Source organism: Mangifera indica, chromosome 3 (assembly GCF_011075055.1).
Source record: "Mangifera indica cultivar Alphonso chromosome 3, CATAS_Mindica_2.1, whole genome shotgun sequence".
In the NCBI taxonomy this organism is placed as follows: Eukaryota; Viridiplantae; Streptophyta; class Magnoliopsida; order Sapindales; family Anacardiaceae; genus Mangifera; species Mangifera indica.
In genome coordinates, this window is record NC_058139.1 from 18,785,558 (window position 1) to 18,800,179 (window position 14,622).

The window sequence follows — 14,622 nt, forward strand, 5'->3', positions numbered from 1 at the left end:
GATGTCCTCACCTCTGTGTTGTTCTTTTTTTATATTAATAAGAAGAAAAGGTAAAGTTTCATGCACATTATGTATCTAAATGTTCTTGATATAATTTTAGAGATTCATCTTTATCCCAATTGTACAAAAACATAATAATTATATTGATTGCATGATCCACATTTGATACAAGATTTTTACTTTCTCTTGTGAGCACGTGATGGAATTGGTAATGAATCTTATAAATGCTAAGGAGATACTCAGTAGTGTGGAGTTGTTTTTGTTACCTTTGGATGATAACGTTTTTATTTACATTCTTGGACAAATGATGGATAAGTGATGTGTCTAACCATTGTTCTTGTGGTTTGTCGTCGATTAGTCATCTCTAAGTGTTATATTTATGAGTTAGGTACCTAAAAGGTCATCTATTTACTACTTGTTTATCACTTATTTGATTTCTATGTATTGTAGATGGTAGGTGACTACGGTGGCTACGGGAGGAGCGTTTTCGAAAAAGGAATTGCATGAGAGGGATTATGTTATAAGAGGATATTTTTATATTTATGTTTTATGTAGTCCAACATATGTTCTTGAGTATGCTGAATTTATCATGTTTTGATAGTTTTGCATGTTATTTGTTGGCATGTAATTTGATGTTGTTTATTAATATAAACAAGTTTTCATTGTGTTTATTTTTTTAATTATGATGTAAGAAAGAAGGTTAAACAATTAGTACTTCATCTTTTAATGAATATTCTCCTTTTAGGGTATTCGTAATCTGGAAAGGGTGTTACAGAAAAAGGTCTCTCTAGAATTCTTCCAAGAACTCATTTGAATCATTGTTGTAATGAACTTAAATAAAAAACTAAATTACATAATAATGGATACAGACTCTAAATAGTGGATTGAATCACTTTAAAAACATGGTTTACATTAAATCATTCAAACAATTTCCATCATTTTTATCTCTTTCTTAAGGTTGCATATTTGGTTTTGCATACCTAATTTTCATTTCAACACAAAGGTTACTTTTTCATGACTTCTTTCTTTCGATAGAGGAAAACATTTCTTTTATGCTTGTAAAAATTTTGAATTTCGAAAACATAATCTAGAGTGTGATGGCACTTTTAAGAATAAAGTAGGGATTTTGGGGCTTTTAATTATATAGGATGTACGATGAAAATTATGTTTTCTCAATAATTATAAGTTTTATATATATATATATATATATATATATATATATATATATATATATATATTAAATTATGGCCAAAAGACTTATTCCCACCCAAGATTTGGTGAAATATCTACTCCTACATATTAATTTTCAAAAACCTAGATACTTACCTCTCTGTTAAAATTCACTATTAGAGTTAAAGGTAAAAGTGTCATTTAGTAAAACATATTAAAAAACTAAAAATTTATCAAATTCTCTCCAAGATTTAAAAATTTAACAATTTCTTTCACCTAAAGTTTGAAAAGTGACTATTTCCCTCTAGGGTTTCAATTCTTCTCCTTCCTTCTTTGGCTAACCTCTTATTTGTTGATGCTCTCTCCAGCCTCCAAGATGAAGATGTGACCATGAAGGTGATGACTAGAAGTGGCGTCATGAAGATCTGTTGCACAGCGGATCATTACGCTTCATCCAGATCTGTCATGTGATGAATCTCGACCACTTTCATCATGCTTCGATTTCGTCAAAAATGCTTCTAGATGACAATAAGATTCGTTGAAGTGGAAGCGGTGTTGAGATTTGAGATCGATGTCGAAATCTAGACAAAGTAAAGCCAAAACGCTTCAATACGCGACGCCGCTTTTAATTGTTGCCTTAGTAGCTGCTTCATGGCCGCATCTTTGTCCTAGAGGCTAGAGAGAGTGCCGATAAATGGGAGATTGACTAGAGAACATTATTGGAGAGGAAGGGGAAAGTTGAACCTCAAGGGGTAAATAGTTATTTTTCAAACTTTAGATAAAGAAAAATTATTAAATTTTTAAACCTATAGAAAAACTATAATAAATTTTACTAAACAACTTTTTTATCTTTAACTTTAACAGTAAGTATTTGAATTTTTAATAATTTATAAGTGTGGGTATGAGATTTCACGATACTTGGTTGCTAGTAATTCTTTTCACCAAAAATTATTTGTCAGATTTTTTTACGGTAATTAAATATGTATAAAAAACATATACAAACGACAAAATACAACCTAAGCTCCTGTGGACAAACTATTGTTACAACACCAATAGCAATCAAGAGAGCAACCTCAGATTCTAAAGAGATCTAACTAGGCATAAATATCACTGTTTTAATATTTCTTAGTTGCCCTTGAAGAATGCTTAACACTTTAAAATTATATTTTTGCAGATCCCATGCAAACATAAACCTATTTGTAGATATTAAGCATCTTTTAAACGAATCCAGACCTAAATTTTCAGAAAGAACCCCAATAGAAAACAAAAGTTCACTCTAGATCTTGAAGAAAAGCCCACTTAGTAGATAAAAATTGCTCAACAACTCTGAACCTGATAACAATAATTTCACTTTAGCAGCTGCCAATTTATTCCAACGGGGAGTGAAAGGAGAGGCAAAAAATTTATTTCTCTAGCTTCATATAACTTTATGTTTAGCTAGTGAATGGGAGAACCAATACTACTTGTACTCACTTTTGAATATATAATTATGTATATAGATAATATGTCAATATGCAGTTAGGGTTTAATTTATTGCTAGTTCAAAATCAATTAATTACAAAATATTTATTATTTATATAACTAATTGTATTCTTAAAAAACATATGCGTATTTGTTTATTGTAATGTGAATGCCATCTCACTGTCCTCAGCACATGTGAAGTTAAGCAGAATCTTGTGAGGAGGTGGTGGTGGCGCTACCATCCTTTTGGTTGCCAAAGATGCGCTGTCTGAAGTCAAAAACCATGCGGGGCAGGCCATGCCGAAGGGACACCGTGGGCTCCCACCCTAAAAGCTTCTTTGCTTTGGTAATGTCTGGCTTTCTTTTATGGGGATCATCTTCTGTATTAGGCCTAAACTCTATCTTCGCATTCGGATCTATCACCTCTTGCACCACCTGCATAAACAAGGAATAATAAATCTAATGCTGATCCAGTTCTTACTGAAGTCCATTGTTACTGATAAATTAGCAGTCTTACTACCTGTGCAAGTTCAAGCATGGTAAATTCACCAGGGTTACCAAGATTGAAAGGACCCACATGGTCGCCTTCCATAAGACGAATTAGACCCTCCACCTGTAGATTTATATGTAATGTGAGTAAATTATCTGGAGGACGTGAAAATCGGAGGCTACCCCGCATTCTTAGACAACCCTTCTTCCAGATGAGAAGAAATTTCAAGTCTTCAGTTTCTATTAATAATGCTGAGATATCAGTCAAGTTTTAATTTGATTGGCGGCTATTTAAGATGCATTATCTGAAATAGCTGTGAGTCTGTGACCCACAGACAGAAAATACCGACAAGAAATCGCCATCTTGGGCATGCATGATTGTACGAAAATATTAATTCATTTCAGTGCATGAAACAGACTTCACAACTTTCACTATGAAATCTGCCATCAATGGCTGGCTTCGTAGTTGACCCTCCACATGATTTGCTGAGATTTATCGCATTATGAAAGCTGACAAAAGCTTAATTACCAGGTCTGAAACATATTGGAAGCTCCTTGTTTGCTTGCCGTCCCCATATACTGTTAATGGCTGCTTCCTCAACGCCTGTAAAATTTTCAAGTTTCAATATTTCCTTCATGACCAATGCTGGCAAATAAGAAGAGAGAAAAACAGAACCCACTTGGGCAACGAAATTGCTAACCACACGACCATCATCGATACACATTCGAGGTCCATAAGTGTTAAAAATCCTAGCAATCCTCACCTGTAAAATAAATTTATAAATTACAGTACAAGTCTTTCATTAATGGGATATTTAGGTTCATTGACCTCAATTCCAAGTCCTCTGTGATAGTCCATTGACAAAGTCTCAGCCGTGCGCTTTCCCTCATCATAGCAGCTCCTCACCCCTGCCGACGAATGACAAGATTAAATCAGAATGCTGACATGTTACATCCATCCAATCATTGAAACCCATGTGGCACTGACCGATGGGGTTGACATTGCCCCAGTAGGACTCAGCTTGCGGATGCTGCAGAGGATCGCCGTACACCTCGCTCGTGCTGGTTAACAGGAACCGAGCACCAACTCTCTTCGCCAGGCCTAACATGTTCAGTGTACCAACCACATTCGTCTTGTAAAATCACCAAGCCAAATCGTAATTAAGGAAAGAGACAAAGAGTTTTCTTAATTTTTTTTGAAAAATTTTCTTGGAAAGCAAACACTGGAGAAAGAAAATAATGCAGATAAGGAAAAGGATATGATAGTCTTAACGGGGTTGAATTTGTAATGAACGGGCGATGCGGGACAAGCCAGGTGGTAGATCTGATCAACTTCGAGAAGAATTGGCTCAACCACATCGTGTCTAATCATCTCAAACCGATGGTTACCAAAATGATGAACCAAGTTATCTTTTCTCCCCGTGAAGAAATTATCAACCACGATCACGCTATCACCTCTTTCCATCAGACGGTCCACAAGGTGGCTGCCCACGAACCCGGCCCCACCCGTGACCAGAATCCTCAAGCCTTTTCTTTTTAGGCCTAAAAGCACTTTCCCACCCGCTTTCATGCGGCCGAACGATTTTTCTTCATGGCGAGTCTCGAAGAGGACCCGGCGGCGAGTCAGGTGAGTCGAGTGGGATTGAAAACCCGGGTCGATTGTTTGATGGTGAAATGACGGTGGTGGACGTGAAATGGAAAATCTGTTGAAAAAGAGAGCTGAAATGGAAATTCCAACGAAGAGAAGAATAAGTCGCTGAGAGCGAAGCACATAGTGAACTGGGTTTGTAGATCGTTCAAGAGATTTTGAACGCCTTGGTGAATGAAGAAAGGAATGTTGTGCTTGAGAATCCATTAAAACTGAGTGAAGAAATTTGCCTTTTCTTTTTCTGGAAGTTATGTGGAAAGACAAAGTACTAGTTTAGTTTAAGATTGTAGCAGTGGAATTCATGCATGAAATTTCGGCATTTATGGTGGCAAGGTATAAGCTATTGACTTACCGAAAGTAAAACAGCAACGATTTCTTTTAACGTAAACTTTGTGTCTAATTACGCTGCTCCATGTGTCTCCTGGACAAGCACTTATTTCACCTTCCCATATTCTGATGACTCTTTTACTCACCCTAATATTCATTAAGGGATGTATATTTATTAATATATAGCATAATAATTGTTATATTTCTTAATAATTTGACGTCATTTTAATAATGTAGAAAAGTAAGGTAAAAGAAGACGAAGTAGATGGAGCAATCAGATTGCATGGACCGTCAAGGGGGCAGCAATAATGCATATATTGAGAACGCCAATGAAAATGAAAGCACTAAAGCTAGAGTCAGGGGGGATTGGGAACCGACTGAAACTTTATTGTTTCAGAAGCAAAGGGAAAGCATCGACGTGTCACGTGTCTTTAGTGTCACATTTGGTAAAAGATGCTGCGATTTGCTTCAAGAGGAAATCATGAATAATTCTAAACCATGCACATGTGTATATCTTAATTAATTCTGAATCTAGACGTGTAACCTAACAATTGACATGGTTGCGTTGCGGGCCTGAGACAAAGTCATCTTAAAACAGAGGCCAAAAGACTTATTCCTACCCTAGGTTTAGTCCATTTTTAAAGTCTTATCCGTTAAGTTTAAAAAACTCAAATATCCATCAATTAATAGTTAAAGTTAACAAAATTTATTAGTTTTAAGGGTAAAATTATCATTTAACTAGTGATATTAAAAAAAATAAAACTTGATTTTATTTCCTCTATAAACCCTATAAACTAATAATTTCTTATGCTTAAGTTTTGAAAAGTTATATTTTTCCCCTTAAGATTTCAATTTTCCAGCGAATGACCTCTTTTTCAGGTGCTGTCTCTGTTTCTCGAACATCTCTCCTAGCGCCCCACTCTCTTTTATCTAGAGATTAATCATTTGTTTAGATGATAAAAAATTGTCTAGACGAAGATAATTTGTTTGGACAAATCATTCGTCATCCAGATAAAGATGATTCATTTGGATGAATCATTTGTTATCTAGACAAACAAGCGAGGCATAAGGAGAGATGGTTGAGAAAGGGAGACAACACTAGAGCACCGGAGAAAGGCGGTTGTTCGTTAGAAAATTGTCATTGAAAAATTGAAACCCTAGGGGGAAAATGTAACTTTTCAAAACTTAAGCCTGAGGAGAAATTTTTAATTTTTAGGGTTTAGGAGAGAAAATAAGATAAAGTTTTTAATTTTTAATATCATTGATTAAATAACATTTTACCCCTATAACTAATAAATTTTGTTAGCTTTAACAATCTATAGGAAGATATTTGAGTTTTTAAAATTTAGTGGTGAAAGTTAAGGAATGGACTAAACCTTGCGTGGGAATAAGGTTTTTGGCCTAAAACAAAACTAGATTTTGATATTCCAACCCATTGATAAATAACTTTTGTTTTGCAAGAAATGTACTCCACCCTAAATCATAATGCCTATAAAGCACAAACATTATAATGAAAGTTTGATGGAATTAGAATGATTCTTATATTATTGATACATGATTAAGATATAAAATACAATATTTCTTAGGGAAATAGCTCAATCTAAAATAGAGAAGAGTTGATATGGACTAACTAAAATGTAGAAGTTAAAAACATCTAAGCGAAGATCTATTAGTCTAGTAGACAGTTGACATGACAACATGACTATGTGACTTGATTTACTAATGAAGGGCAGACGTTGAACACGTCTTAAGAAAGCTAATGTTCATGTGTGAAGTGGAACTATTTACATAATTTTGAAAGTTTTGGCACTATTGTTATGTAATTCTATTATGGCAATGGATGGTTGGTTGTTGCTTGTGGTTTGCAAAACCTTTATGAACAAATTGACTTTATATTTCTTAAGGGAATGGAATAAGAGTTGAACTACTTTTATAACAAAATTCGCTTCCCCTCCATTTCTTCTTCTTCTTGTTCCTCTCTCCTTTCATTTTCCTTTTGAAGAATCTTTGGGTGGTTTTACTCTCATTCCATTCCCTTAAGCAATATAAAGTCAATTTGTTAAAGTGTTTGTTGCCATAATAAAATTACAAAACAATAGTGCAAAACTTTCAAAATTATTTGAGTAGCTCTACTTTACACATTAACATTAGTTTTCTTGAGGCATGTGGGATATCTATCCTCAATCAGCAAATCTAGTCACATAGTCACATTGCCATGTTGGTTGTTTACATGGACGAATAAGTTAAAAAATTTATTGATGTGGACTAACATTAATTATATGTTGTGTCTAATAAAATTGAGTAATTTAATAGTCTAATGTCAATTTGCAAGTGGGCTTAAGTGATCAATAAAATAAGTCTAATACATTTTATAGATATAGGCAGACGGTTTAGAGTAGGCCTTTAAGTTATTAGACCTTTGATGAGAACATCTAATAATCTTTCGTATAAATCAATTAGGTCCCCACTTTGAAGCTCTATCATTTTAGTTTTTCTAATTGAAAGTTATCATTGAAAGACCAGTTATAACGTATCTTCAATTTTCAAATGATTCTCAAAGGTTCTTTAAATTCAGAGACAAGGCTCAAACAAGTTTTTTTAAGTCCCTAATTTCGATTATATTTTAAATCAAACATATGATTTAGTATTTTATATGCTATGTGTAATTATGGTTTATTATAATTAAGTTTAACTTGTGGTATCAGAGCCAAATGATATAGATATATAATTTGAATTTTAAAATTAAAATATTTAATTTTAGGGTTTTCAATTGAATGATCAAACCTTAGAATTAAGGATTAATTTTCTAGAATTATACATACTAGAGATTGAATTTCATTCTGGGTCTTTGAAACTTTGTAATAGGGTAAAAATTTCTAACTCAATTGAGTCTCTAAGAGTAATTGGAAACAATCATAGAAATCAATCACAATCTGCAATTTTGTGGCAACAAAGGTAACACAATTGTCTTGGCCTCTGCTAGTGTGAGCTTATGGCTCACGTCAAATCATTTACCCTATGTTTGGAGCGAAATTCATGGCTAAAGATGGTAATGGGAATCCTTAGGTTTAGGATTTTTATAACACCCACAGATAAGCCTAAAAACATTTTAGTCTTTTTTCTATATTCAAATTTATATAAAGTTTCATTTAAATGGAATTCTCATGGGAACGATTGTGCATCGCAAGGGTGACATCCATTCATGCCTTGGAAAGGCAAGAAAGTTATTTCGTGTGAGTGCATGAAAGTTTATTAAATAAATGGGGCACATCTCTGTATACCTTATCACACAAGGTTGTGTGTCGTGTCTAGGCAGGTATTTATTTAAACACAATATTTGATCATTTTGTGAGAATTTTTATCCTAATAGTCGCTTAACTCAGGGAGAAAAGAGGGAAAAGAGAAAGAAAAGGACCATGGTCACCACAAAGGAGCCCACGACTGTCGAAATCCTTATAGTAATGCCAAGAACTTGTAAGCTTTGGATGAAAGGTAACTATGGCGACCTTTTGGCATGTTTATGCAAGATTCATAGATATTAAGATTGTGTTTACTAATTTAATGAATAAAGATTGTAAAAAAAAAAAGGGTTAAAAATCATGCTTTTAATCCGTGTGTATGAGGAATTCTTATGATACTTTTTAAAGAGGGAATTTGTTGGTGAAGGAGTAATAGTCTTTGCATGTAGGGTTGTACATAATTCCTTGAATTTTTTCAGTGTATTAAATGCATGAAATCATGTTATTATAATGATTACATGTTATTAAATTCAGCTAATGCTATGAATAGTTGCTAATCTAAATAATGGCCATAAAAATAGTGTTAATGATATGTAGTCATGTGGTAGAAGTGATCATAATCATATATTACTTGTTTGGTGCCTTAATAATTTGTTTTAAGTGGTTTAAAGACTGATATGCTAGCCTTGATATGTGTTATTGCCATACAATTGTAGTTTGAATTCTATAGAAACCCTAGGATGCAATTTCCAAATCACGACACATGACCATGTATGGTCTAATGCACGCTCATGTATCATTCAAAAATAAGGAATCTTTATGTTTCTAGCTCTCATTCTAAGGGGAGACATGTACGGTTATATGGTATGGAATACATGCTCGTGTATGGCTTTCTAAAAGTAGACGACATGCATTAGAAATCACATGGCTTACACACATGATTCATAATGCATAAGTGTGTTGATGGAGAAGTTCCTCGTGTGTATTAGTTTCCTACACAACTGCGTGTTTAGTGCCACATGCTCGTGTATGTCTATTGGAAGGCACATAGGTGTGGACAGCCAATATACAACCATGTACCTTTAAGCAAATGGAAAAAAACAATAATACCCTTAGGCTACGTGCATAGAAGGGAAAAATGAAGTGAGAATAAATAACAACGAAATAATAGGGAAATCAAGAGAAGCTTAAGATAGGTGTCTGACTAGGTGGACAACAATACAAACCTAAATCAAATTGAATTCATGTCAAAAATCAAAAGAATCTAAGGACAATGTTACACAACTAGATAGTCATAAGTTATGTGCATAAGTGGCAATAATAGTGAAAGCATTAGAGTCGAATACCCATGAGATACATCATGCACTTGACACCAATGCATATAACCACTTAGTTCAGTTTAGGTGTGCATAGTAATGATGCGGGTTTTAGTTAGTCTTCGTATGATTAGCATGATGCATCATATATGTACATGAGGTAGGGGTCATCTTCGAATGATTTAGACAATAATTTCAAATAGCTTATATGGTAAAGGAAAAGACTACTACCAGATTTTTTTCCCGTGTGATTAGGGTATCCTAATTAATTAGCCTAATAGGTTGTATGACATGTACATATGCCATGAAAATTAGTGACACACAAAGTGTTTTATGCTTTCACTAAGGCATCAAATATGCTAAGTTCAACTTAGGCCTTAAAGATCCTTGTAAATGATCTATATCAAGGCACTTGAGTGTCGAGTTATGACCACACCCAAATTCACAAGTAGAATGTTAGGTTCATCAGCTTGATATGTTATTCAAGGAATCATAGTTAGCTAACCTAGTAGGTTGCATGATATGTGTACAAGGCACAATAGTTAGTAGACACACGAGATGTCATATGCTTTCATCGAGACATCAGATATACTAAGATTGACTTAGGCCTTACTAGTCTATATGAGATGACCTATATGTTTAGGGCACAAGGGGGCCAAGAATTGACAAATGAGTAAATAAGAGAGAAAAAAACATCCATTTCAGCCACATGGATATTCAGTGATGAAACATAAGGATTTCAATTTTTGCTTTGTGCATAATATCGAAATGTCCTTATTTTATTGAGTGTTTTCACTTTTATGATCCTTTTTGTGGTTTTATAAGTAAAAGTGAATAGCAGGACATGCAAGAGAGTTAGTGATACAACCAAATAGTTACATGAGGGTGATGGGCATGATTATCATTTCAAAATTTTTATGTTGTTCAGATATTGATTTCCAATTATACACTGTAAATATTTTCAACTATTTTTAGACATTTGGGTTGTAATAATGATGGATTTTATTGTATTTAAAGTATTTATTTACTTGCACCTTTTTGCATGTGTTGAAGTTTTAAATAACTATTATCATGCTATTTTTCATTGTTTAAATAAAGAAGTCCAATTATGCACGTCTCTTTAGGTCATTTCCAATTAAGGTATATATTTAGAGAGGGTTGTTAGAATTTTCATCTTTGGTTTTTACTACATTTTTTGGGGCCAAATGTCATTGATGACATTGACCATGATGTCAAAAAATTCATTAAAAAAATAAGTTAGGGCTATTAGAAACAAAAAGGTGGTTGGAGATTATAGATTTAGGCGTCATAGTTCATGGAATCGATGACTAGGATTTGTAGAAGTCATGAGTCAAAATCAGGTTTTCCCAACTCAATGACCTAATTTACAAGTGAAAACCTAAATATCAGACTGAGTTAGTTAGGTTATTTGACTTATAAAGTTCTTAGGTTGAATTGACTTAACAGAACCCAAACCAAAAGCATGACATTTACACACAAAATAAGTGTCTTGGCACATATAGGCTCATAAGATGTTGTAATGACGCATGATTGAGGTTTATAAAATTTTTCATTTGGTAATGATACATTTGACAATTTTATTGCGTCTAATTTTCTGCCTAAAAGTGGTCATTATGTGTATCAAAATTTAAGGTAGCATAAGCTTAATTTTGAAAATCCATTGATCATGAAAAGTCTAATACACCCGAAAAGTGGTTTGGTTTTTTGACATGTGTTTTTCCTATCAAGTGGAGGATGAATTATACTCTAGAAAATTTACTTGCATAAAGGTGATTTCTTTTTGAACATTATATGCTTTCTAGGTCTTCATAAAGTTTTATTATAACCTATTAAGTAGAGGATGAACTATGATATAAAAAAATTATCTACCCAAAGGTGATATCCTTTCGAACATCATCTGTTCCCGAGGTCCTTATAAAACTTTACTATGACCTATTAGGTAGAGGTTGAACTATGATCTAGAAAATTTATCTAGCAAAAAGTGATATCTTTTCCAACACCATATGTTCTCAAGGTTCTTATAAAGTTTTATTATAACCTTGTGCTTGAGACCTTTATTGCATGCCATTTTCTTTGCCCAAAGGTGAGTTAATGATGATGCCTAAGGAATCCCTATAAGGTGTAGCTTATTAGGTTTTTATTTTAAAAGCTACTTTTATTAATTATTACTCATGGTTCTAACTTGTTGAATTATTTCCTTTGAGTCTCTATTTCTGTACACAATAGTAATGCCACTGTTAAGGTCCTGACTAAAAATAATTTCAAGGCATGAAAACAAGATATTAAGTTTGTTATAGCTATAGGTGATTGGGATATGTCACTTGTTCAAGAAAAGCCAACAAATATTACTGATGAGAGTACCATTAAAGAGAAAGACATGTTTACTGAGTGGGAGAAGTCAAACCATTTATTTATAATAGTCATAAAAAAGATTATGGCTAAACATCTTTTCAATGGACTGCCAGTTGATAAAATTATTAAGAAATTCTTTACCACTATAGGAAAATGATTCCAAAACTCCAATAATGCTAAAGTTTCATCCTTTATGAGTGAGTTAAATGGTATAAGATACACAAAGTCTTGGGTGGTTTTTTTTTTTTTTTTAGAGGGGGTTAAGGATTACATATTGAAGTTAATTCATATTCAAAACAAACTGAAAAAACACGACATGCCTTTACTTGATAGGTTCATTGTTCAATATACCTTAGTTACCTTGCCTAGATCTTTTTCCTAACTCAAAGCAATTTATGACACGATGGATGAAACTTGGAGCTTAGATAACCTGATTACTATGTGTGTAGTTGAGGAGAGAAAAATTAAGAGGGAAAAGGGTGAGTTAGCCTTCTTTGTTTCTAAGACTAAGGTTGATTATGGTAAGTAAAAGGATAAGAATGGCAAGTTTAATCATACAACTCCTAAAAATGATTAAAATAAAAGACATGATCAAGGTAAGAAAAATATCAATGGAGAGAGAACCACAATTGAAGTAGAGGGAAAAGATGTTAGGAAGTGTTTCTTTTGTAAGAAGAAAGGTCATATGAAGAGGAATTGCTTGAAATATAAGTCTTAGTTAGATAAGAAAGGTAACTCACTAAGCTTTGCTTGCTTTGAATATAATTATATTGATGTATCATCAAATTCATAGTGGTTTTATAGTGGTGTAACTCTGCATGTTGCTTTTACTTTACAAATGTTCAAAAGCAAACGAAGACCACATGAGGCTAAAAGGATGTTTAGAGTTAGAAACAATGTAAAAGTTGAAATAAAATACTTAAGAGTTGTTAGCCTTAGGTTGAAAAGTGGTTTTGAGCATGTTTTAGAAAATACATTCTATGTACTTTTATTTAGAAGGAATTTGATTTATGTTTCAACTTTTGATTTTAAGTTTGAAAAGTTTGTGGTTGAACTATTATTAAATTCTAAAGTTATTAGTGAATGTCTTATAGATAATGGAATGTATAATGTGTATTGAGGTTCTATTAATACTTATGCTTCTATGAATGTTAAAAACAATGTGGGAAAAAAAACCTTTAATAAATGAAAAATCTTTTTTGTTATGATGTATGAGATTAGGTCATATCTGTAGGGAAAAGGTTGAAAGATTAATAAAGGATAATATCCTTCCTTAATTGGATTTTTAGGATCTAGAAACTTGTGTTGATTATATTAAGGGCAAATTGACCAAGACTAAAAAAAAAGTGCCGACTCGTAGTTCAAATTTATTGGAAGTGATTCACACTGATATAAGTGGGTCTTACTATACTACAATTTGTGGTTACCAATAAAAACCTTTGATAATATCCTTTCTGATATGAGTGTTTTATATGTTTATGAATGTATGTCTAAAATGGGAAGGTACTTTGCTAGGCATATTCCAATGAGTGTGGTTGACAGTGTGATTGCTTCTGTTACTGATGTGGAGATTAGAGATGCTCTTTTCTTTATTCCTGATGACAAATCCTTAGGGCCAGATGGTTTCACTTCTTTATTTTTAAATGGACAAAAGATATTATTAAAGTTGATTTTAGAGTAGTAATGAGGCATTTTTTTTGCTTCTAGCAGACTTTTTAGATGTGTCAATGCTACAAGAATAGCTTTGGTTCCAAAGCTGGAGAGTCTTAAGAGCATGGCTAATTTTAGACTGATTTCCTGCTACAATGTTCTTCATAAGTGTATCTCTAAGGCACTCATGAATTAGTTTAAGTGTGTGTTGCCATATATTATTGGGAACTCTCAATCAACTTTTGTTATGAGAAGACAAATTATAGATAATATTTTATTTACATAAGAGCTTCTGCATAATTATTATGTTAAAGGTTCCCTATCTCTGTGTGCTCTAAAGGTAGACATTCGTAAGGCTTTTGACACAATCAGTTGGGACTTTATCCTCTTAACTTTATAGACAATAGACATTCCATATATGATATTATAGTAAATTAAGACATGCATGACCAGACCACATTTCTTGGTAGCTTTGAATGGAGAGTTACATAGCTTTTTCTCATCTTCCAAGGGTGTTAGACAGGGTGACCCATTATCACTATATCTTTTTTTGTTGGCCATGAAGGGCTTTAATGGTATTTGAAGAGAGGTTACTTTAGATTCAAGTTTTCAGTATCATTGGCATTGTTGCCAAACAAGTATCACTCACCTTTGTTTTGTTGATGATCTTATGGTATTTTGCCACGCAAATTCCTTTTAGTTAGAGTTATCAAATCATCTTTCGACGAGTTTGCCAGAGTATCAGGTCTACTTATTAATTCAGAAAATAGTCATTTTTTTTTGTTAAAAGTCACAAAGGAGGTTCATGAGCAAATTTGACCTATGATGGGGTTTTAGTTGGGTATTCTACCTATTCGGTATTTGGGTGTGCCTTTGGTGACCACTCATCTTACACATGTTGATTGTCAACCTTTGATTGAATAGATTCTAGCTAGAATTAAACTATGGA

At 33.3% G+C, this 14,622-nt stretch overlaps 1 protein-coding gene across 2 annotated transcripts; it reads right to left on the reverse strand.

Moving 5' to 3' along the window:
• Window positions 1–2,683: 2,683 nt before the first annotated feature.
• Window positions 2,684–5,222, reverse strand: LOC123210856 (UDP-glucuronic acid decarboxylase 4-like). Of its 2 annotated transcripts, XM_044629349.1 has the most exons (8): window positions 5,121–5,222; window positions 4,382–5,009; window positions 4,109–4,256; window positions 3,950–4,029; window positions 3,801–3,884; window positions 3,650–3,724; window positions 3,152–3,244; window positions 2,684–3,066 (listed from the first exon to the last, which is right to left on the reverse strand). In XM_044629349.1, the coding sequence occupies exons 2-8, from the start codon at window positions 4,973–4,975 to the stop codon at window positions 2,833–2,835; spliced, it is 1,308 nt and encodes a 435-aa protein (XP_044485284.1). In that variant the 5' UTR covers window positions 4,976–5,009; window positions 5,121–5,222; the 3' UTR covers window positions 2,684–2,832. The 2 variants fall into 2 exon arrangements, with proteins under 2 accessions (XP_044485284.1, XP_044485283.1); XM_044629348.1 differs by lacking the exon at window positions 5,121–5,222 and having other exon boundaries at window positions 4,382–5,078.
• Window positions 5,223–14,622: the final 9,400 nt, after the last annotated feature.

What these genes read in the sequence shown, in the direction of transcription:
- LOC123210856 (XM_044629349.1), bottom strand. Translation starts at nt 4,975, where the DNA reads ATGGATTCTCAAGCACAACATTCCTTTCTTCATTCACCAAGGCGTTCA. An exon ending in GGGCAATGTCAACCCCATCG is followed by an intron (nt 4,030 to 4,108) that starts GTCAGTGCCACA and finishes ATTCGTCGGCAG; the next exon opens with GGGTGAGGAGCTGCTATGAT. An exon ending in CCATGCTTGAACTTGCACAG is followed by an intron (nt 3,067 to 3,151) that starts GTAGTAAGACTG and finishes TTGTTTATGCAG; the next exon opens with GTGGTGCAAGAGGTGATAGA.